This window comes from Diabrotica undecimpunctata, chromosome 2 (genome assembly GCF_040954645.1).
Source record: "Diabrotica undecimpunctata isolate CICGRU chromosome 2, icDiaUnde3, whole genome shotgun sequence".
Classification (NCBI taxonomy): Eukaryota; Metazoa; Arthropoda; class Insecta; order Coleoptera; family Chrysomelidae; genus Diabrotica; species Diabrotica undecimpunctata.
The window spans coordinates 73,368,470-73,394,112 of NC_092804.1; the positions used below are offsets into that span (position 1 = coordinate 73,368,470).

At 34.3% G+C, this 25,643-nt stretch overlaps 1 protein-coding gene across 1 annotated transcript in view; it reads left to right on the forward strand.

The window, feature by feature from the left end:
- Positions 1 to 2,191: 2,191 nt before the first annotated feature.
- LOC140433718 (uncharacterized) overlaps positions 2,192 to 25,643 on the forward strand; it is a 61,978-nt gene continuing 38,526 nt past the window's right edge. The window contains exon 1 of the mRNA XM_072521696.1: positions 2,192 to 3,166. Coding sequence (XP_072377797.1) covers positions 2,192 to 3,166 — 975 coding nt within the window. The remainder of the gene's footprint in view (positions 3,167 to 25,643) is intronic.

Genomic DNA, 25,643 nt, shown 5'->3' on the forward strand with positions numbered 1-25,643 from the left:
GGGTTATTAGCGACCTAAAAATATATAATACAGGTAAAGTTAGAGAAAATTACAATAATTGATACAGTCCTTAAGTCTGTAAGATAACTTATAGTGTTTTTAATGTTCATGTTTTTCCTAGGTCTTCCTTTATATTATTTGGTATAGTGTGCTTCTTTCTTGTTGCTTCATATGTTTTGCACTGAATTAGTATATGCTTTACGGAGAGTGTTACTTCGCGTAAGAGGAGAGAGCGTAGTTCGCGTAAAGTGGTGTTTATGTGTAAAGTTACTGTGTCCTAGTCGCAAACGTGTTATTCTCACTTGGTCGTATCTATTCGCTGTGGGTTGGAGCCACGGTTTCACTAATTGTTTGATTTCCTTGAATTTATTTTCTGATACACTCCACTTATTTTGCCACGCACTTAATAATTTATATTTTATTTCTGATTTAAAGTCATCTGAAGAAACCTCATTAATAAGAATGGAGTCCTGGCTGAAGGATGCTAAGCAGGCTAGTTCATCTGCTTCTTCATTTCCTTGTATACCTGAATGTGATGGAACAAACATGAAGTCAACAGTGATCTTATTTTTATTTAGAATCTCTATTTATCATTCGATATGTGAGGCAATTGGATTATTGGCATATAAACGTTTGATAGTGTGAACTGAGCTTAGTGAATCGGTTATTATGAGAGACGGAGACTGTTTTGACTCTTTTATGCGGATGAGTGCTTGTAATATTGCAAACAACTTCGCAGTGTATGACGAAATAATGGGATTGAATTTAAATTTTAAGGATGTATTGGGTGTAAGGATGGCTGCACCAACATCGTCTGAAGATTTGGATGCGTCAGTGTATATCTTATAGTGATTTTTATGAGTTTCTGTTTGATCAGGTCTGTTATAGTCTCACGTTTTTTTATATATACTAAGGTTAGTATTAATCTTGGGAATTGGTATTAATCAAGGTGGAGAAGTTAGGAAATTTGTTGGGAGAATTTTAGGAAATTCAAGATGTAGCATGAAGGTTTCTTCTAACGCTTTCGTAAAATGGTGGATCTAGTCTTGTTGTAGAGAAAGTGTCTTGCAATCGATCTGTGAACGTATTGGTATAAGTAGGGTGTTCTTTATTACTAGCTTTTTTAGAAGCATTTGAGAGAGAAAGGTATTTGCATCGTAAACTTAGTGGTGGTTCTCCTGTTAAGCATTGTAAACTTTCAACTGGTGTTTTTGATCTGCTCCCCAAATTTTGCTGGAAATAGTTTTTATAAAATTTAGTCCTGCTTGGCATGATTTTTTAAGTTCTTCTGTATGTTTTTTCCAGGAGAGCTTTTGGTCGAAAACCATACCTAAAAATTTGATATTTGTGAAACTGAGGGTTTGATTATATAGCCTCAGATGTGGAGTTAGAGTGTTATGTTTTCGTGTGAATAAAATACATTTAGTTTTTGTCGATGAAAATTGTAATCCGATTGTCCTAGACCATGATTCTAACTGATTGATTGTTTGTTGTAAATGTTTTTGAATAGATGTAGAGTTTTTTCCTTTGGCAAATAAAACTAAGTTTGGGTATGGAATCATACATGCCCATTAACTCTTCTTCTTCATCTTCTCTGTCGCTCACGTGGGTAACTAAAACCTGGCGCGTCGAAGCCGCGGGGGTGGGCATCTATCACTTCAGTAGGCCGGAGTGAATAGATGGCTAAGTTCAGGTTGGGACCCAGTTCTGTGGGGTATAACACGGACCCCTGCCTAGGGATACAGGTGAAGACCACAACGGTAGGCACGGCGGAGAAAAAGATCTTTGGTACGGCGTGGATGGCGGAAGTGGCATCCCTGGATATTAGGAATTGTATAAAATCAATACTCTATTCTAAAACCACAACGGCGATGAAGGCGGATGAGAACAAAATCGAAACGGCGAAGTCGGCGGAAGTGGCAGGAATAAAAAACAAGAAGGGAAGATCGATCTCTAAAGTCTCGAAAGACAGTCGATCTAGAGGAAGAAAACCTTGAGGAAAAATTACCTGGTCCTCCAGGTTGGGGGTTTAGGCGTCAGGCCAGTTCCCTGTCACTTGTATAAACTGGTAATTACTAAAAAGCCTAATGCTTGCCTCGGAATTTCGGACGGATTATATGGAAAAAGACACAAGCTACGGAAACGGATATTGAATATTGGTACATGGAATATCCAGGGAATAAGAGTAAAAATGGAAGAAGTTATTCATGAACTGAAAAACGCCAACATGGATATAGTAGTCTTGACGGAGACTAAGAAAAAAGGAACTGGCACAGAGACTGTAAATAACTATACACACATATTCAGTGGCATTCCAAAACACCAAAGAGCAAAGAGAGGAGTCTCTATAATGATACACAAAAAATTCAAACACAAAATAACTGATTTCGAGACAATCGACGAAAACATCATACGTGTTAATATCAACATAAATCAAACGCCAGTGACAATTCTTGGAGTCTACGCCATCTCAGATGACGAATCAATTGCTGCTAAGGACGAGTTTTTCGAAAAATTTAACGACATAATCACCAATATAGGAAAGTCACGAGAACTGATAATACTGGGAGATCTGAATAGCCGGGTGGGTCAAAGAATAAACAGTGAGGTGGTTGGTTTATATGGTGAAATAAACCTAAATGACAATGGAGAAAGGCTGATCCAAGTGTGTCAGAGTCATACTCTGAGAATAATGAACGGCTTCTATAAACACAAGGATATTCACAAATACACATGGGTACAACATACAAGGAATCTAAAATCGATCATTGACTATGTAATAGTCAAACAAAGCACTACCTTAAAAGTGAATGATGTAAGAGTACTTAGAGGACCGATGTGTGGTTCCGACCACTATATAGTTAGGACAAAAATGGTATTTCCTTTTAAATCTAACAAGGACAATAACGTTAATGAGGAACCTCAACAAACAGAAGTGATAATGAACAAACGATATAACTTAAACAGCCTTATCAACGAAAGCACAGGAAACCTATACCAGCACAGATTAGACGAAAAGTTGCTACATAATATAGAAGACCAGTCAGTAGAACAAATTTACGAAAACATAACCAGTAGCATCAAAGAAGCAGCAGAAGAAGCCATTGGACTAAAAACTAATTCCGCTAGTAAAAAACTTTGGTGGAATCAAGAAATTGAAGAACTAGTACTTCGGAAGAAAAAAGCATACCACAAATGGCTAAACACAAAACAGGAGTTGGATAGAGAAGAATACAAAGATATTAAAAGAAGAACACGACAACTAGTAAACACAGCTAAACGAGAAATGTGGGACAAAAAATGCAAAGAGATAGACACATATATGGGAGGTAGAAAATGCTCATAGACGTGGAAATTCCTGACAAAAGTTAAATCAAAGGAAAAAAGAGAAACAAACATACAATTAATAACAACAGAGAACTGGATCCGACATTACGAAAATCTATTAACAGAAAACAGAGAGGAATATAGAGAAATGTCTCCAACTGAAATATACATACAGGGAGAAACGATAAACATCGATGAGAGGACTGTCATAAAAACGATACAACTACTAAAAAATGGTCGAGCTGCAGGTCCGGAGGGAATTCCAGCAGAACTAATCAAATGCGGCACTAACAAACTATTTGAACGATTAACCTGGTGTATAAACCAATATCTAAACGGTGCACCAGTCCCGCATGAGTGAAAAGTATCCTTCATATCATCTATACATAAGAAGGGAAGTAAACTGGACTGCTCAAACTATCGAGGTATATCAGTAACCAGTATCTTAAGTCGCCTATATGGAAGGATACTTCGAGACATTATCGAACAAGAATATAAGGAACAAGAAGAAGAGGAACAATCTGGCTTTAGAGCGGGAAGGAGCTGCACCGATAATGTGTTTGTTTTGAAACAAATAATAGAAAAAAGATCAAGTACCAACCAAGAAACCCACCTTATGTTTTTAGACCTTCAGAAGGCCTATGATACTGTACCCGCTAAAAAGCTATGGAAAGTTTTGCAGGAAACAAACATTAACCACACATTAATTAACGCCCTTAAACAGCTTTATGAAGGATCAACGTCGGGAATAAAAATTGGAAATAGACTTTCAAAAAAATTTCCTGTAAACAAGGGACTCCGGCAGGGGTGTTGCATATCCCCCACATTGTTTAAAATCTACGTGGCGAAAGCACTGTATCAGTGGAAGAGAAAGTGCAGAGGAATGGGCATTGACCTGTGAGAAACTTGCCTATATACCCTACAGTTTGCGGACGATCAAGTCCTTATAGCCAACGATAAAGAAGACCTGACATATATGGCCAGAAAACTACAGGAAGAATACAAAAAGTGGGGTTTAGAACTCAATACACAAAAAACAAAATATCTCCCAATAGGCGCAGAACTATCCAACATTAAGATGGACACAACTGAAATTGCATTCTGCACTGAATATACCTACCTAGGAATTGATTTCGACACCACAGGCACAGACAATAGGGAAATTAGAAAACGAATAACCCAGGCCCGTAGAACAATTGGATGCCTTAACGGAGTTCTTTGGAGCTCAGAAATTGGTAAAAGACGAAAATACAATATATATGAATCTCTCATAAAAACCAGCTTAACCTATGGTACAGAGACATGGAGACTAACAGAAAGCAATAAAAGAAAACTCGAAGCAACAGAAATGGATGTATTTAGACGATCACTTCGAATATCTAGGGCAGACAGAATCAGAAACGATGAAATAAGGAATCGGATGGGGGTAGATGGATCACTGGCAACAGACATAGAAAGGAAACAACCTCTATGGTATGGCCATGTTCAAAGAATGCCAGAAACAAGACTACCAAAAAGCGCCATGAAATGTATAAGTACCACCAAATCGTAAGAAACGAGGAAGACCAAAAAGAACATGGAAGGAGGGAATAACAAAGGCAAAGAGCTCCCGAGACTTGACCGAAGAACAATGGAATGATAGAAATTCGTGGAAATTAGGCATCGGACAACGACTCAAGACGTTTTGAAACCGATATCATCAGCGTATAATCTGCCTTTAACAATAGGTGAAAACCAAAAATGTTTCTTTCTACAATTGTGTAATGTTTAAATCCCTTTATATCAAACAGTAACCAGACATAAATATTAGCAAATTGAGCAATCTTGCCACCTACATAACTTGAATGAATGATTCGGATTAAGTAATAATCGTATTAAATCTATTATTTACCTTTAAAAACTGATAATCTATTTTTCCTTTTTTCAATTGTTATTTATGTTTGGCTAATTCTAGAAGTCATTACATACTCAATTGTTATCTATAAAACGTCTTACATACTTATGATAAAATACCGATAGGGTAATAATTTATTAATGAATGCATCCTTTACTTCTTTTAACTTTTTTACATTATTTCATATTTAATACATTTGATATTATAATTACTATTGTTTATCAATGTTAACTGTTTAATTCCTTTATTTTGGTTAATCTTTTCTACACGAGATTGTTTTTTTATTGTATAATCTTTGCTTTTTATAACCTTATCCAAGTCTTTACCCTTGCCTACAAGTATATCACTAAACAAGTAAACGACTTGGGAAATACACCCTAATTGATTTGGAAATGCCCGATATCACAGAAGCAAACGATTACAACGATCTTTATACAACACCATTTATAGGAGAAAAAAAATTAGAAATGTGGAAGCATACAAAACCAAACACTTTAAGTGGGAGCGCGGGATATGGAGCAGGTAACAAACACTCATAAAATTAAGTATATGTGGACGATGCAGCCAATACAGAATAATAGAGTACTGCAAATGGAACAAGCACAAATACTGGGTGTCACTGATTTCGTTTATCTGCTCACTCGTGAACAGCCAAAATGATGTCACCATGGAAATAAAACACTGCATGGTAGCCGCAAATAAAAGCTATAATACTCTGCCTTCTCAACTTAGATCAAGCAGCCTGTCCAGGCAAACGAAATGTAAATTACATATAACTCTGATATATCCTGTGATAACGTATGGCTCCGAAACCTGGACACTGACAAAGTATAGCAAGGAAGTGCTAGGACGTTTCGAGCGTAAAGTACTACGCAAATATACGGTGCAATAAATAAAATTGGTATATGGCGTAAACAATATAACTTTCAACTGTGCACACTCAGATTAACAGCATAAGACAGGATGTCATAATCACGTGTTAAGAACCCTGGAAAACCCACTATATGTTTTAAAACTCAGTAGGTAGTAGAACTAGAAGAAGACCTAGACTAAGATTTCCCAACGGCGTCAAAACAGTTGGCATTGGAGGATGCAGAAGAAGGACATTTGATATTGATAAATGAAAGGACGTTCTGAAACCGGAAAAGACCCATAAAGGGTCCAAGATGTGTACAAGAATTTTTAAAAATAATTTGACTACCCCGACGAACACAAAATGGAAATGAGGGTCTAAGCCAGAATTGCATGCTCTAGTGACGAAGAACATGAATTTACTTTACCATAGAAAGATAAAAAAGGTCAATAGGTACATACCTTTATTGTATACCAAAATAAATATGTCCTTTTTTTCCCATTAGATAGCATCATCATCATAACTATCTTTTTAATTTACCAAAGAAATTATAATTGGATCTATTGCTTTTTCTTCCTGTAGTGCATATCCATTTTGGATGTTGGCGACCATCATGGCAATCTGTATTTTGCACACTGCTTCTCTGAAAAGATTTGTGGTTGTTGTGTTGAACCATGTACGTAGATTTTTCAGCCAGGAAATCCTTCCTGGACTTCCGGGACGCCGTCGTATCTCGTGGTTGAAAAATCTCCGAAAATGGTTTGGAATGACCTCAGCGGAGCTGTTTCGCAGAGCAGTCAACAAAACCATAATAGCCTTGATGATCGCCAACATCCGGACCGGATAAGGCACTGAAGAAGAAGAAGAAATCCTTCCTGTATTCCTAATAATTGTTAGATCATATCATAATATTTGTTAATATCTCCATTAGCTTGTCGTGCTTTTCTGTATCGAACGCTTTATGTTATTCCATGAAGCATGCAATAATATCGCAATTCACATCTCTACATCGTTGAAATAGCACTTGTATGCTAAAGAGAGCCTCTCTCGTGCCCACTGCGTTCCGAAAACCAAACTGTGACGGCTGATTTTTTTATTTTTTGCATAGTCTACATATTTACATATATATATATATATATATATATATATATATATATATATATATATATATATGTATATATATATATATATATATATATATATATATATATATATATATATATATTTATAGTGGATTTTCTTGGGCTTAGGTTCATAAAAAAAATTTGATTTGATACTAATTCATTTTCATATATTTTTTCGACGTTTTGGCAGGAAATCCATGCCTTTTCGAGAAGTAATATTGACTAAAGAACATTTTATGACAGACATCTTCTTCTTCTTAAGGTGCCATGCATTTCTGCGTAGGCGTCCACCGTACATCGTTTTGTCAGGTGAGATGTTAAATATTCTGGATTAAATAATTCTGTTTTTAGCAGCATTGCGAAGCATTTCATAGCTGTGGATTCCTGTCCATTGTCGAATATTGCGCAGCCATGACATTTTTTTACGTCCGAGACCTCTCCTACCCTCTATTTTCCCTTCGAGTATCAGTTGCTGAAAAGTGTATCGTTCTCCTCGTATAATGTGCCCCAAGTATGCAGTCTTCTTACTTTTTACATAATTAAAAAGTTCCCTATCCTGTAAGCCCGCTCTTCTGAGTACTTCCTCATTTCTGACCCTGTCCGTCCATGATATTCTGAGCATTCGACGCAGGCACCACATTTCGAACACTTCAAGTTTGTTAATGGAACTGGCCTTTAACGTCCATGCTTCCATTCCGTACAGGAGAACAGGCCACACGTAACACTTAAGCATCTTGTATCGGAGGTTGAAGGTTGAACTTACGAAGCCTCAAAAAAGCATTTCTGGCTTGTTCAACTATGCTCTTTATTTCATTCTCGGGGTCCCAACCCTCATTCAGCAAACATCCCAAGTATTTGAATTGCCTGACTTGTTCGAATTCTTCTCCAGAGACATATATCTTTGCGTTGGGGTAATCATTTCTACTTATAATCATTGATTTTGTCTTCTTGATATTTATTTTCAAACCCCGAGCTTCACTTGCAAGAGTTAGATCATTCAAAAGGCATTGAAGATCTTCGATGTTATCTGCCACTATGGCTGTATCATCGGCATACCTGATGTTATTAATAAATATGCCGTTAACTTTAATACCCTTATTAGAGTCTTCCACTGCTTCTGCGAAGGCTTTTTCTACGTATAAATTGAACAGCATTGAAGACAGTATACAACCTTGCCTTACTCCTTTTTTAATGGAGAAATCTTCTGTTTCGTTGGAATTTTGAAGACGTACTGTTGCTGTCTGATTCCAATACAGATTGGAAATGATTCTTATATCCTTTGCATTCAATCCCATCTCTTGTAGGTATTTTATCATCAATTCATGTTTTACATTATCGAATGCTTTCTCGTAATCGATGAAACAGATAAAAACATCCTTTCTTTAATCTAAACAATTCTGTATCAATGTTTGCATACTAAAGATCGCTTCTCTCGTGCCAAGTCCATTTTTGAAACCAAACTGACTCCATCCACTGACCTCTTCACATTTCTTAAACAATCTAGTGTGAAGTATTCTCAGGAAAAGTTTCAAAAAGTGACTCATTAGGCTTATTAGTCGGTGGTCCTTGCAGAAGTTCGCACGTGGTGTTTTTGGTAGGGCGATAAATGTAGATCGAAGCCAATCTTTTGGAATCTGGCCCGTATCGTAGATGTCGTTAAAGAGCTTGACAATAATGTCTAGGTTTTCTTCATTAAGTAACTTGATTGTTTCTGCGTACATATCATCTGGTCCTGGGGTTTTGTTACTGTTTAATAGTTTGATAGCGTGTACAATTTTAGCTTTGAAAATACTTGGGCCATACAAATGGTCTCCCAGTTGTGGTGGTTTTTGTGTTCTGTCATCATTGAACAAATTGGCTGTGTACATTTTCCAAGTATTAAGTATATCGCTAGGGTCCCTTATTAATTCATTTTGGTCATTATGTATACCAGTGACTTGTTTTTTTTTGAAGACACCAGCAATTTCCTTAATTTTCTTGTGAAGATTGAAGCTGTCGCCGAGTTTATATAGGCTTTCAGCCTCGGCGCAAAGTGTAGTCATCCAGATCTCCTTCGCCGCTATAATTTCTTTACGAATTTGACTGTGTATATTTCGGTACCCTACTTCGTCCTGCCTGATCTTACACTGCCTGCGTTGTTCCATCATCTCTAATATTTCTTCTGTCATCCACTCATTCTTGGTAGTTGTTTTACTCTCGAGTAGAAAAGTGTTGTTCAACTCATCAAATGATTCTTTTATGGTGGTCCATGACTTTTCAACATCATTCTCAGTTGCCATATTAGAGAACCTATTGTTTATTTCCTCTGTGTACGCTTCATTTGTTTCATTGTTTTTGAGTTTTCTAATGTTTACTGATGCCTTCTGGTGTTTTCTTTTATCTGTAGCGAGCCTCAGTTTGATATTTGCTACTAAGGGATTGTGGTCGGATCCTATGTCTGCTCCAGGTAATGCAGATACCTTAGTAATAGCATTCCTGTACCTTCTATTAATTGTCACATAATCTATTTGGTTCCTTATAATGCCCTGATGTCCGTCTAAAGGCGACTTCCATGTGTAAAGCCTCCTGGGTGGTAACTTATACCAAGTATTCGTTATGACTAGATCTTTGTCTTGACAGTACTGTATCAATCTGTCCCCTCTGTCGTTTCTCTGACCAAGACCATATTTTACAACTACGTGATCTACAGCTCCTTCCCCAACTTTTGCGTTGAAGTCTCCTAATACGATGTTAATTTCGTGATTCTTAGTCACCTTTAAGGCTTCGTCTAGCTGTTGATAAAATCGCTCTAGTTCTTCTTCTGGCTTGTCTGCTGTAGGGGCGTAGACTTGTATAATATTTATGTTAACTTTTCCATGCAACTGAATAAGTATGACTCTTTCGGAGATCGGGACAAAGTTCTTCACGGAGGCGCGCAAATTTTCGCTTATCAGAACTCCCACCCCATGTCTGTGGTGAGGGTCTGTGCTATCACTGCATGAGTAGTAAAGGGTTTTACCAGTAGTATTGATCATGCCTGTGCCTTACCATCGCAATTCGCTTATGCCGAGAATATCGATGTTAATTCTGTTCATTTCCTGAATTAGATTTTGTAGTTTGCCTGCTGCAAATAAGCTTCTAACATTCCACGTAGCAATTTTGATTGTCTTATCAAGTTGAAGCCGGGAGATTCTTCGCACCCCTTGGTCATTTAAGGCCTGCCCGGGACTAGGGGCCGTTTGTTTTGTTTCTTCCAACATGACAAGAAAAAATCTACGGACGGATGTCCTGAGGAATATAATGCGGTAGTTTCCTACTTGCTTTCCGCATCGCAGTACCGTAGCCCTCTAACTGTTTCAGTCTCACCTACGGTATTCTAGTAAGAAGCCGGTTTAGGATCATTTCCTTTACGCCTAATTCTAGTACTGGTGATCGCTGCTGCCCTTCACCAGGTTGATTCTATACTATCCCTAGAAACAGGGTTGCCACTTCCGTTGAATTCACTGAACCGAATACTATATTCTCCACCTTCATCATCGTTGTGGTCTTCACCCGTATCCCTGGGCAAGGGGGCCGTGTTATACCCCACGGAACTGGGTCCCTATCTGAACCTAGCCATCTACTAGCTCCGGTCTACTGAAGCAAGAGATGCCCACCCCCGCGACGTGGACGCGCCAGACAGGAATTACTCATATGAGCGACAGAGAAGGTGGCTCTGTGCCCTATGAGCCGAGTTAATGGGAATGTGTGATACCATTTCCAAGAGCTATGACAGACATAATACGGTTTAAAAGTTAAACTTTTGACTTACCAAGCATGTAAAAATTCGGTACTAACAAGTAGACGTCACAATTAAAATAATATTACAAATATAGGACATACCCACTAAGTCACTACATGTAAATCAAGAACTAAACTCAAACTATATATTTATATATATATATATATATATATATATATATATATATATATATATATATATATATATATCGTTTGATATATGATTTTTAGAAATAACTTTAAAATGTAGCTCATTAAGCTGATGGTCCGGAAGTCATTGCAGGATAATCATTGTTTTTTTTTTGATAGAACAATAAACGTTGACTTCATCCATGACCTGGTACTACTCCGTTTAAACATATGTCAATGAATATTTTTGTTCGTCGTTGAGTACCGTCGGCGTTAGATAGCTTTATGAGTTCAGCATATGCATTGTCAGGTCCAGGAGCTTTGCCATCTTTTTGTTGTGGTATTGCTTTTTGTTGTGTATGTATTTGGTCCATATGCATATTTTTTGATTTTAATCTGTGTTGCTGTTCCCCAGTTGATCATATAGTTTGCTAGCTGTGTTGGATTTTTAAAGACCAGCTGTTTGTTTTACCTTTGAATGCATATTAAATGTATCGTCTTTTTTTCCAAGAACTCTATCTCTTCATACTGAGTTTTTATTCAATTTACTTTGGACTTTCGAATTTCGGTTCTTATTTGTCTCTGAATATTTTTGTATATTCTTTGATTTTTTTTCTTTCTTCTATGAGTTGCAATATATTGTCATTCATCTGACTTTTCCCATTGTCTCTCTTTTCTATAGATGATCTTCTCTGATTTTGTTTCACATATATTCTGGAGTGATTCTTATAGATTATATGTTTGCTCCAAGTTACTGAGCTTTTCTAACAGAAGCTTCTCATATCACATTTTTGGTTACTATTCGTTTTTGTAACCTTTTAAAATCTAAATCTAAATTTACTAATACCAAGAACATGATCTAATGAAATGTCAGCACCGAGGTAACTTTTATCTGATAGGCACCCATTACGAAATCTTTGGTTCGCCATCATGTAATCAATTTGATTCCGTAGTATGTTTCCTGGTTGAGTTTGCGGAGACACCCAAGTATACAAACGTCTTGCCGATATTTTGCAGAACGGATTTAGTATTGCAAATTCTTCTTCCTTTACAAATTGTTTTAATCTTTCTCTCCTCTCATCTCTCTTCCCTAGACAAAAATCACCAATGAATTCATCGCTTTTCCCTTTACCAATTTTAGCATTCAAGTCACCCATAATAGTAGCTATATCTTCTTTTTTAATTTGTTTCATTGAATTTATCAACAACCCATAAAATTGCTCTATCTCTTTTTCTGGTTTATTGCTGGTTGGGCATACACTTGTAAAACAGTTAATTTGACCGGAGTAGTATTCAGTTGGATTATTATTATTCTTTCCTATTATCCTAAAGCCACAAACATAGATGTAGAGAATATACAAAGAGCTTCAGGTCTCAGTGTGGAAAAGTCTACATGGCGCTCCTCTGTCCCTCTTCCTTCGTGAGGATGTGGTGACGTTATGGTATTCAACGTTTGGTTTCTATCCATTCTTTTTTCTCCTGTGCGTGGTGAGTTGCCTTAGAAGGAGAGAGAGTAATTGTTGGTGCTCTTTATTTGGTCTAACCATCGAAGTGGCGATCTTCCTCGAGTTTTTTTAGCATTGTCAGTCTTTTCTTTCAACCACCAATCTTTCCATACTTTCCCTTTGTCTTGCGTCAATATTGAGATCTGTTAATAATAATATCTGTAAGTTCTGTTAATATTGAGATATTTATGCGGTGTGCTGTCTAGGGCATGCCCAATATTCTACGATAGATCCACATTTCAATAGCCATTATACGTTGTGAATCAGACTTTTTGAGGGTCAAAGTTTGTGGTCCAAGATAAGCGCCCGTGCCAAGAGTAGTTTGGTGTTCTTAGTAATCTCCGTATCTTTTCTAGTTTCAGCTTCAGTAGTGAAGAAGTAGTGTTTTAGCTTTCTTAGTGAAGAAGTATTGATATGAGCCAGCACAATGAGACAGCTTTAAAATATCGAAGTGTTATATGACTCATGAAATTTTATACCAAAGCTCATATTGAAAGATAAAATAGAGATAAAAGGGAACCTGAAAAAAATAAAACATTTGTGACTGCGCTGTATCTGGTTGTGGAATTTCAAACGCAGCCGATAATTGCAAAGAATTCACGATTCTCATAAAAAAACAGAGAAGCGTGAGAAAATATTTTTGTAAAATATATTAATAAAAAATATTTAAATTAAACCATAAATAATTTTTATGGATAATATAAAAGTGCTTATGTGGTATAATCAACATCTAACTCATGTGGAATTACCTACGAGAATTACAATTTTTCCTAAATACTACTAATAAAAATTACGTGTTCATGTTGTTAAGTTAATTGCACTGAAATGTTTTACAGAATTGCTTTAAACGTGAAAGCTGTCGATACGATTGGGAATTGACATTGTCTATAATGACTTACTGCGTACTTGAACATAAGTACTTAAAATAGGGCACAAGCGGAAACAAGTTTTTTTACAAAAAACTTGGACGTTTGTTAATAGAAAGTCACTTAGTTTAGAGACTGAAATTAATTATAAACAAAAACTGTAACCTTGAGAAAAATGTAACGGAAAATTTCTTTTTTTTTTTTTTAATATAAATAATTATATTCTTACAGTATATTTGAGATGCTTGGGACGTAATCTTGCATCTAGCAAGATCGCCGCACAACAACTTTCTGAGAGATAGGCCAAACATTAGATAAAATGGTATTATATATATTATTATATAGAAATATGGTATTAAATATATAGAAATATTATAGAAATATATGTGAATATGTTAGAAAAATAGGTGTAACAAACTGGTAGCGGTTGGTAATGCTGACTGGCGACATAGATTTGGGAAGGACGAGTCTATACTAAAGAAATGATGTATATATATATATATATATATATATATATATATATATATATATATATATATATATATTATATATATATATAAGCATAAATATGCTTAACTCCGCAAAAACCAAAATCCCACTAGAAAACCAAGGAGTGTACAAGATTCCCTGTGGAGACTGCGACAAATCCTACATCGTTATATATATATATATAATCATATATAGACCTACTATATATATATATAATATATATATAATAATATATATATATATATATATATATATATATATATATATATATATAACATTTTTAAATACATACAAAAATACATTTTTAAAATTTGAAATATGTGAAAACGGGATACGTTTAATCCATAACATTAAAAAAGATCACATAAAAATGTATAATTTTAAATACATTCAAAATTTAAACCTCAAATACTGAGGCACTAAAAAATCAGTAACTTTTATTATGTAATACTATTACTTGTTTTTTACATGTCGTAAATAACATCATGGATACCACTAACATTCAACTCTTCTGTATTATAATATAAATAATACTAACAGTCGATAAACTTAGTTTTGAGGCTGTTGCAACACGCTAAAATACATAATAAAACATTGTAATACAAAACTGTATTATTTAAATTCTATAAACTACATTTCTCACAACATTCAATTCAAAAAGGCCACCATTCTTTAGCTCCTACCTGTTCAAAATAATCTATTAAAAAGCAGAAAGTTCTCAACAACTACTATATAGTTGTTTAGGCATTTTGGCCCACACAAAAATAATTAGTTTTAAAAGCTATTAAGCTTCATTAATTTATGTATTTATAAATACGGTTTAATAAAGCTATATATATATATATATATATATATATATATATATATATATATATATATGGATTCAATCAATTTATTTTCGTCCCCGGAATGCGTGATTTAATTTATGATATACCTTTTTCAAACACTTTGTATAAAATTGTGTAAGACCCATTACAAGCTTTAACTATATATATATATATATATATATATATATATATATATATATATATATATATATATATATATATTGCGAATCAAATTGATCAAAACAAACATAAAGGTAAACAGACTTAGCATAAGGTTATAAGGTAGTGACAACGCTGTACTGTGACTATCCCATTTTTGCCACCCCACCATCATACTATATCATACATATAAAAATGCGTGCACGTCATTCAAAATTTACCACGTCAGAACCCCACAGCGTTGCCAAAACATCAGAATAGTAAGTAAAGTGAGGAATTTTTAAAATATCAACTATTTGTCAAACTATTATATTAACAGTAAATACATTTAGTTTTAGGATTACTGCAACACACTTAAATACATAAAAAAAAACATTTTAATAAAAAATCATATATTCTAAATTTTAAACTTATCTCTATTTAGAGCATTAATAATAAAAACGTCCCGCCATTATCTCTTGTTCAAAATAATATATCTTATTATATGAAAGCTTATCAGCTTTCTACAGACTATTTAGTTGTTTTGGCACAGCACAATCACAATACACAACAATAATTAGTTTTTAAAGCTTTTAATCTAAATTTAATATGTATAAATGCAATTTATTAATATATATTATATTATGATCAAATTGTGTAAGAAATCAAAACATAAACAAATTCTTACTCTAAAAAAGCAGCAACACTTCATACAATTTTTGTCACACGCTTAACTGTCAATAACATTTAAAGCATTCCCGTATCAGTTGTGTACAATTGTCTAATCTATTTAATTAAAATTATTATTTTGTGGAATATTAGACTTAAAGAGTTATTTCATAAAGTTTATATTATTAATAATAACAAATGTTTTTGGTTATTTAATCAATATAATTCTAAAATTCCCAATATAATGATGATTACATTTTTCTGATTATTTTACCATGTTGACGCCTATGAAAGATCGAGCAATTCCGTACGGGTTTCGTATTTTTAGCTTTGTTAGGAAAATTTTAACTTTAAGGTTGACGTCATGGAAATTTTAAATATAAGTGACGTCACTTTATATAAATTGTAACGTGCAAGCATTTTTATATGAAAAATGCTATATTAAAATGAAGTATATTAAAGTGAAGTATTCCCGTATCAGTGGCGTACGATTGTGTAATCTATTTAATTAATATTATTATTTTTTGAATAATTAAACTTCAACAATTGTTGCATAAAATTTAAATTATTGATAATAAGAAATGTTTTTGTATATTTATTCAATAGAATTCTAAATTTCTGAATGTAATCACGATTATATTTTTCTTAATATACTAATTTTCATAATACCACGTTGGCGCCTATGAAAGATCGAGTAGCTTCGTAAGGATGTCGTATTTTTAGCTTTGTTAAGGAATTTTCAACTCTAAGGTTCTGAAAATTTTAAATACAAGTGACGTCACTTTGTATAAATCGTGACGTGAAACGTTTTTACTTTGAAAAATGGTATATGTGATTTCTGAGATTTTCCGAGTTTGACTCCCATTAAGTTATTTTAGTTTTCAGAAGAACCATTGTTTTGACGACGTTTCGTCAAGGTCGGACTTGATGTTCGAGGAGAACTGATTTCTAGGTCGGATTTCTGCACGCTCTGTTTAAATACCTTTTAGCGCTTCTTGTGATTGGTCCTGTGTGCAGAGTGGGCAGGGTCATATTCGTTACACTGCACCAATAAGCACAGTTACATTTCTAAAACTGATAACGAGCTGTTTACGTGCTTCGGAGGGCACAAAGCTGTCGGTCTTCCAGGACTAGTGTGCATCGATACTTGTTGACGAAAACAGGGTTAAAGATACAATTGGCATCGGAACATATCCGAAAGGATATCCCCATCAAAAATGACATAAACAATACTATTATTATCCAGATTTAGCCACACGGCTTACACTCCCTTTAAGAGAAAAATTCACTCATGCTAGATACTTATGATATCAAAAGAATTGAGTTCTGGTGAGACTCTTTCCGTGTTATCAAGTCTTAGGTGACTCGATAAGTCGATGTATCTCCCAAAAATTTATTTTCAAAAATAAATAACATAAAAAAATATAGTCTAGAAGTTAATTTTATAATAACTTAATTTAAATCATGAATTACTTAATTTAACTTCATTAGTAAAAAAAATAAAAACTTATTTATGCACCATATAGTTTGGTATAAGTTTAAGTTTTTAGCTCCATAGTTATAATAGAATTAATAATTTCTTCAAACATAGTTCACATGTACCTATATTACAAATCTTCTTCAATAAATAAACTCCCAAAAATTTCATTTTCCAGGATAGGAGCCCGTACATTTTGTGGACGTTGTGTATGCTGTTCCTGAAAAATATGCAGATTTTTCGTTTATTTAGATGAATATCAGACGATTGCCCCGATTTTACCTGAGGTACGTTGGGGCCACGATTGCGCCGAACTAACTCAGATGGTCCCTAATTCTTGGGTATGATTGCGCCGCCTCCTGTGGTGACGTAATATCTTATTGTCTTACTTTTGTAACTGTACGGCCGCACCGTAATGCATTATTAGACGAAATAGATTAGGTTATATGATTAAAAATGAAAATAAAATATACGAATTTATTCCAAGAATATAGACTTATAGACTTATATTTATTAAGCATAATATTTTTTATTAGTATTTAAGATATGTACACCTAATTAGTTAGATTCTTCTTCTTTCTCTGTTTTCTAATGTGCCTCCAGTAAGTAGTCGTTTCATCGTTTTCGTGGTCTTCCTACTGATCGTCTTTTTATTAGGGAACCGTATCTTTTCGTCTTTAATACTCTATGTGTTGTCATTCGGCTTATATGATCGTTCCATTCTACACTTCTATTTCTTACTCAGTTATTGATGTTTTTCACCATTCATCTATGTCGTATTGTACTTTTAGCTCTATCTCATAGTGTCTTACCATCGATTTTTCTAAGTGTTTTTCATCTCTGCTGTTTCTAACATCCTGTTTGTCCTCTCTGTGTTAGGTCATGTTTCTGCCGCTGTTTTGGTCGTGTATTATTGGTCTGGTGGCCGTTTTGTAAATTCTGCTTTTCGTTTCTTTTCCAATATTTTTATTTCCCCATATTGTTTCATTCAGGCAGTATGCGGCTCTGTTTGCTCTATTCACTTGATCTTTAGTTTTCCGTAACTAGATAATGTGATGCCTAGATATTTAAACTATATCATTTGTTCTATTCTCTGACCTTCCAGCTCCAATGTGCATCTTAATAAATTTGCTGTTGTATCCATGCGTTTTGTCTTTTTTTGGGGAAATTAACATGTTAGACTTTCTGACCTGCAGATGTTGTAAATCTCTTCAATCTAAATAGTAGTATTGCGTCCTCAATCAGGTTAAACAATAGAGGACTCAGGGAATCTCTATGTCTTATCCCATTCCCAGCTTTAATAGAGTCGGTTAGTTCTTCTTCTACTTTTACTTTTATTGTGTTGTTTTGATAGATATTTTCGATCGTTTTGATTATTTCTAGAGGTATCTCTCTTGCGTACAATAAGTGAATAACGCCCTTTAATTTGACCCTTTTTAAGGTCCACGAAATATAGATATGCATAATTACTTAGACTAAAGCTGTAAATAAATACCCAATACTCGTAATAATCGTGCTGTAGGAATTAAATCTGCTGCCGGTGCAATCGTGCCCATAGCTCAAAAGACCCTTTATCGAGATCGGATTATAGCAGGTTCCATCAGCGCAATCGTTCTCTGCTCATTTAGAATGTAGAAACAAATGTTCGACACAAAATAATCGCGTTGAGTTGGTCAGACATGATTTCACAAAATGTATTCTTTTATTAACATCATCGTCATAGAGTTCTTGAAATATCTGCACTTTATGTGGATGAAACTTATTACTTTTATTGAATTTCTTACAATCCCGTTTGTACTGTTATACTTGTATTGTTCGTACGGAGATGGTGATCTCTGCAATAAATATTCCCAAAACCTGAATATATGGTTCCTTATTTAGTACTCACTTGTTATTTCTTTTTTTTTTATTTAATACATGCGTAACGTACCACAACTCCAAGCTACACACTTTCACACACAATTCTTTCTTGACAACAATTCGTTGAAAATTTTATTATTATATTAGTTTTTAATAATTTTTTTAGCTATGCAATATTATTTTCTATTTTAATTAAAATAAAATTAACTTTTTTAGAGAGTGAAAATGATATTTTAGTTTCCTGGTACCCATGCTGTTTCAAGGCTTATCGTCTTGCTTCATAACGTATTCATTTTTTTTTTTCGATGTCGGGTTGTTAACCTTACGCTCAACCCCCTATTCGTCGGAGCACCATAGCTCCCTTCTTCTTCGAGTATGACCTTAGCGTCCGCTGGGTTTAATTACCCATTTGTACTTCACTAGGCAATAGGCAGACCTCAGATGGAGGGATAACATTCTAAAAGATTTGTATGTCATGGGGATATACATCTGGTGAGAAGATATAATTTGCCAAAGTAGGTGGAGATAAGTCATATAGGCAGCGAAGCCATCAAGGATTGTGAAGCTACCGTGAGAGAGGGGGGGGGGAGAAATTTTAACGTCCTTTAATATGATACGCCAATTGACATTTCCTATTTAAAATTCGAACAAAAACATTAACATCTGCTAAGAGACTAAAAATATTCCCCCCTCAGAACAAAATCTCACCCTGTATTTTTTATTATTTAGATAACACAATATTATATTGGAAGAATAACAAATGGAATACTTATTTGGGAGATTACTCGTTCTGATAGAAATGATGTTTAGTATATGACAAATATTTTTTTTCATTTATTCATTTCGCTTCCTTCCTAATCTAGTCCGTTGGCTGGTTCTGACCGTTGGACGAAGTTGCCCTTTTTTCGAGCAGAGAAAATGTATGTACCCTTAAAGTGATATTCTATAATATCGACCTTGTGTCATTACAATTTTACAACATAATATAATTTTTATGTTATTTAAAAAATTTTTCAACTAGATTTATAGCTAGTTTCAACTACTCCAAGATATTTCACTGATGATGGTCCGACTGGACATAATACGTTTTGAAGATATTTGTAATCATTTTGGATAAATTTTTAATATTTTAATAATAAAATATACCATCATACATCAGAAGTCTTTACTTGTTTTTAAAGTTTTTTTAAACTATGGTATATAGCCAATCACTGGGATTTTTCCTTTTATTTTGTAAATCAATTTTAATTCATTCTAAATATAATTATCATTTAAACGACATTATCAAACATAACATTTAAGAAGTACTGTCAAAATACCAAAATGAAGGTATCAGCAGGAAACAACATTATAAGGAAGTTAACTGTAACTTCCTGGGTAAAGAGCCACTAACCTTAAGAACAACGACCTTGGCTATGTGCTACTCTGCTGGTGAATATGCAAGTTACGGATGGTATAGATCCGCCCATGCAAGGCAAGAGGATATATCTTTGAAAAAAACATATAGGATCGTAACTGGATGCTTGCGACCAACAGAGTCCATTTCCTAGCAAGCATTCTTTCCGGAGATATACGAAGGGATGCGGCTGCCAACCAATAAAAACTGATTGCTCCAAATGAGAACCACCATTGAACAAGTATGTCCCCGCCAAACGAAGACTGCTGTCATGCAAGAGTTTTCTGGCCTTACTATCCCATCAAAGACCGTGAAAGACGCTGTTAACGCTTGGAAAGAGAAATATATGTCTCCCTCAAACTGGACAGAAAATCTATGGCCAGAACACCGCCTGAGCCACCTAGAGGTCCCTTAATACCCTGAGGTCAAGAGTAACAAAATGCAAATCAAATCTCAAGATGCGGAGAAGAACAGATGACCCTCCACCTGTATCAGTGCAAGGCCCGGAACTTTTTTCAAAATAATAATACCACAATTATTATTTAATTTTATTAGATTTTGTATAACAATTAATAAACTTTATTACATGCACATTGTATACTAAGTTATTTTCTTTATTATAAGACACGACACAAGAATTAATGTAATTTATTTCTCTCATCTATTTTACCTTCTTTCTTCCCTCTGCTTTCAATAAACAGTAAATTAAACAAAGAGTTACCTGTAGTCATTATTGTCTATCGACGGCTACACGTGTGACCTTCGTACATTGTTGTCTGCGTATTTTTATACGAACTTTTAGTACACTTTAAGCTGCGTTTTTATCAGTTATAAAAAACTTACCAAAGTAAAAGAGAAAAAAGAAAGCGATGTTCTGTCACAAACACGAAAATTAGAAGCATTTTTTAAATCCTAATGTTAATGAAGACGAAGAAAAGAACAATCAGGTACGTAAATATTTATTTTTACTTACTTGTGTCTTGAAAAAACGTAAAAAAAGTGGCAATTTGTAATAAATAAGTCATAAGTAAAAGAATAAGAACCAAACTAGGAAAATCTCCAGATTTTAGAGATTTCTAGGTATTGTTAGTTTGACTAATTGAATTTTATCCCGGCTCGCAGAGAGAAAGGCTCGCAACATGTCGAGCTTTGCAAGAACCTCAGTCCTATTGGTGAGCCGAATGAAGCTGAAATATTATCTCGTCCAGACACTACAAGTCTTTAAGAAACGTCCGAGTTTTCCTTTAACTTTAAGGATCCTGGTTTTTGTCCACAGAGTTCTTTAGATTCTGAAAGATATTACATAAGAAAAATGAGCTTTGATATTCTGATTCAGCCACATTTAAGTAACGGCAACAGAGAATGACGTAACTTAACCAAAGATTGGTTTTATAGAAGTTCTCAAAAATGGAAAAAAGTAAAGAAACTGTGACTACGCTATAATGAAAGTAATAAAACTCTATATTGTATTACCTGCAGGCTATTTTTACACTTATTATCAAATTAAGTTTATTCCTTAGCTAAAGAAAAAGGAGTTATTTTGTTCGTGGAAAGCGTTAGAATCTTGTTTAGTTTTGGCGCTGCATTATTGATGCTATTCTATTCCTAACAAATCAAGGAAGTCACAATGCATATTTAACAACTTATTAAGCGGCATAAGAAAGATTAAATCTCGTACTTCTCACATAAAATATAAGATGACATGACTTTGAAATGATTGCCAATGACATAAGGCTAAAGGTAATAAAAGGCATTTTGGATGTGAAATATTATTCCTTAATATATGACTGCACTCCGGATACCGTTCAAAGTGAGAAAATGAGTCTTACGTCAAAATAAATACATCGGAGGTAGAAGAAAGTTTTATTGATTTTCTTTTAGTTAGTAATAAAGCAAGCGAATGTGTCTGTAAAGAAATCATAAAAAAATTAGACAAAGTTTAGAGGTCAATTCTACGACAATGGGACAAATATGGCCGGGAAGTATAAAGGAGTTCAGTTCAGACTACTTTAGGAGAATGAGTTAGCATATTTCGTTCCTTGTGCTGCTCGTTCCATAAATTTAGTTGGCGCTTATGCTGCCAGTGCTATTATTGAGGCTCAGATTTTTTTCGGAACTTTAAACAGTATGTATTCTTTCTACAATTCTCCCAAAATATATGCCACTGTCATTGAAACTTGAAACAAGACAAGATGGTCTTCAAGATTAGATGCGGTCGAAGCTGTGTATAAATATTATGTAATATTGTGCAGGCTCTAGTGGATCATAAAAACGTTGTCTCAACGCGTCAAACTATTGAGGCCAGCTCCCTTTTGACAAAGATTGGAGAACTTGAATTTATCGTTTGGACATGTTTCTGGCATGCTTTGTTAAAAATGTTGAATCATGTCATTTAGTGTTTGCAAAGAAAAGATCTAACAGTAGATTTGGCTGCCTGAACCTTCAAGGTCTTTTAACCCCCTTTTAAAGTCTTGCAGAGAGTTTGTTTCATCTGAGGCCATTACTGAGGATAAATTCTTAGCAAGCATGAGTGATCTACCATCTGAGTTTTCAGAAAAAAAGACAAAGAACGAAGAAAAAAATGTCTGATGAGCTTTATGTGTCCGATGAAGCTCTGACAAGTACTGAGAATGTGTACCAAGTAGCTATGTTAGAGATTATTGACTGGATGATTACGGAATTCAGTGACAGATTTAAGGCTTTGGACAACATATACAGCAAGTATGGATTTTTAAATGTAGTTCAAATTAAAGAGAAATGCAAACCAAAGATCCAAAAATGAGAGCAAAAAAATTGGCAAATATCTACACTGCTGATCTCAACGTCGAATAATCAAAATTTGAAATAGAAAGTTTCAGGCACCACGCTTTATTAGTTGACGAAAATTAAAGGAGCAGCATCAAGAGAAATGTTAAGTTTTATTTAAAAAATAAACTATAGGAAAGCTACCCTAACAATACTACTGCACTGAGAATGTTTCTCGCGCTGCCAGTTACATTCTCATCTGGAGAATGAGGTTTTAGCAAACTTAAAATTATTAAAAACTACATGTTCAAAATGTTCTCCATTAGGTAAGTCAATGCTCCTAGAATATTTACGAACTGTTTTCTTGTCTTTGTAATACTCAGTCTTGAGAATCTCTGACAGTTTTCATTACAGTTTTTAGCTTACTTTTACTTATCTCTAGTGCGTCACAAACGCATTGATTTATACGTAATAATGACTTTAAAGGTCCTCCATTGCACATTTGCAATTAATTCATCAATATCCACATGATGGTCACTTGAAACTACACGTTTGAATTACAATATACTGAGTTTAGATCAATATGACAGAAATTTTCTAACTATTGTGCTTGAGAGGTAAAATATATAACCACTTACAGAAATCCTAAACACATTAAGCAAATTAGCCTAAGGATCATTAGGAATGCCGATTGTAATTTAAATATGTTTGATAAAAAGTGTAGAAATGGTTGTAAACCGTACATAAACCAATTAAAATGTTTCCCACAATTATTATATTTTTAGTACAAGTATTTTCATTTGAAAATAAAAAGTTAAATATATTAACCAAAACCCTAACTTTAACCCGTTATCGCAGACGTCTCAAAAACAGTACACTCTAACAGACATATGGTCAATCTAACCACCAATATTTAAATTAACAAAATATTATAGTTTACTTCGAAGTATTTTTAACAAAAATAAAAAGTAATATTTTAGTACTTTGTATATCTACTTTGAATATAAATTATCCTTAGCACGGTTGTTTCAGAAAAAAATTATTAAACAAGTAGGTTACTTTTTTTTTTTTTAATAAAAAGTATTCTTGCATAATGTTCTTTAACGTAAATTTCTAACAAAATATGCAAGACTATGAACAACGGATTAATGACACATATATTTATTTTATACCTAGAATTTAGCAAAGTGTTAAACATTATGGAGAACACCAGTGCAGTTTACCGTGCCTTTTACTACAACGACAGATTTTCTGCGAATTCCGTTAATCGTTTAGAGGTGTGAGTTGGTTGAATGTACCATATATATTAATATGTATAAGTGGTGAATTATTATAAGCATTTTTCATATTTAAAATTTTTGAATGGTACACATATTGTGCGAAATTTCAACTTCCGCTTCTATAGAGGTATTATTCGTTGGTGGTAGGTTTAGGGGGAGCTGCAAACGACTCTGGCTAGTTCCGGCCCTGATCAGTACAATCTACAATACGTCCCTTGGAAGTGCACGATTAGGAACCTACAACAGCCACACCAAATGCGATTCTATCTATCTATACATCCCTTGCTGTCCAATTTTGGACATAGGCCTCCTGTTCCTTCTTCCACGTCTCTCTATTTTATGCAGTTTGTATCCACTTCGGGCCTGCGTGTTTCTTCAAGTCATCTGATCATCTCATTTGTGGCCTCCCTTTTTTTCGTTTGTAACTATATGGTCTCCAGTGTATAATCATTTTATTCCATCTGTCGTCTTTCTGTCTTATGGTATATCCAGCGAACTTTCACTTAAGTTTTGCTATCTGCGTTAATACATCGGTCACTTTTGTTTTGTTGCGGATCCAAGTATTTCTTTTCTTGTCTGATAGCCTGATGTTCAGCATTTGCATTTGTTCAGCATGTTTTCCTTTGTAAACGTCCAAGTTTGAGAACCGTAGGTGAGAACAGGAAGTATACATTGGTTGAAGACTCTTGTTTTTAAATATTGGGGGTATTTTCTATTTTTTAGTATATAGGAAAGTTTTCCGAAGGATACCCAAGCCAACCGTATCCTTTTCTTTATTTCTCCGGTCTGATTTTCTTTATTTAATTTAACTAGTTGTCCCAAATATACATATTCTTTTACTTGTTCTATAGTTGTTTGTGCAATTGTAATTATTAATTTTTCTGGCTTCTATTTTTGTTGATTCGCTATTTAATTCATCCATCATATTTTGTAATTCTTCCCTTTTATCTGTTAATAATACAATGTCGTCTGCATTTCTCAAGTGATTTAAGTATTGGCCATTTATGTTAATATCCCCTTTTCCCATTGTAATTTTCTCATAACGTCTTCCAAAGCTTGATTGAATAGTTTGGGTGATATAGTGTCACCCTGTCTGACTCCTCGCCGTATATTAATGGGCTCCGTTTGTTCAACTATTTTGATGGATGTTGTTGCTTGATCATTTATATTTTAAATTAAGTCAGTATATTTATAGTCTATTCTTTTTGTAAAGACTTCTTTACTGACCAATGTTCCACTTTATCGAATGCTTTTTTAAAGTCTACAAATGCCATATACATTGGGATTTGATATTCGTTGGCCTTT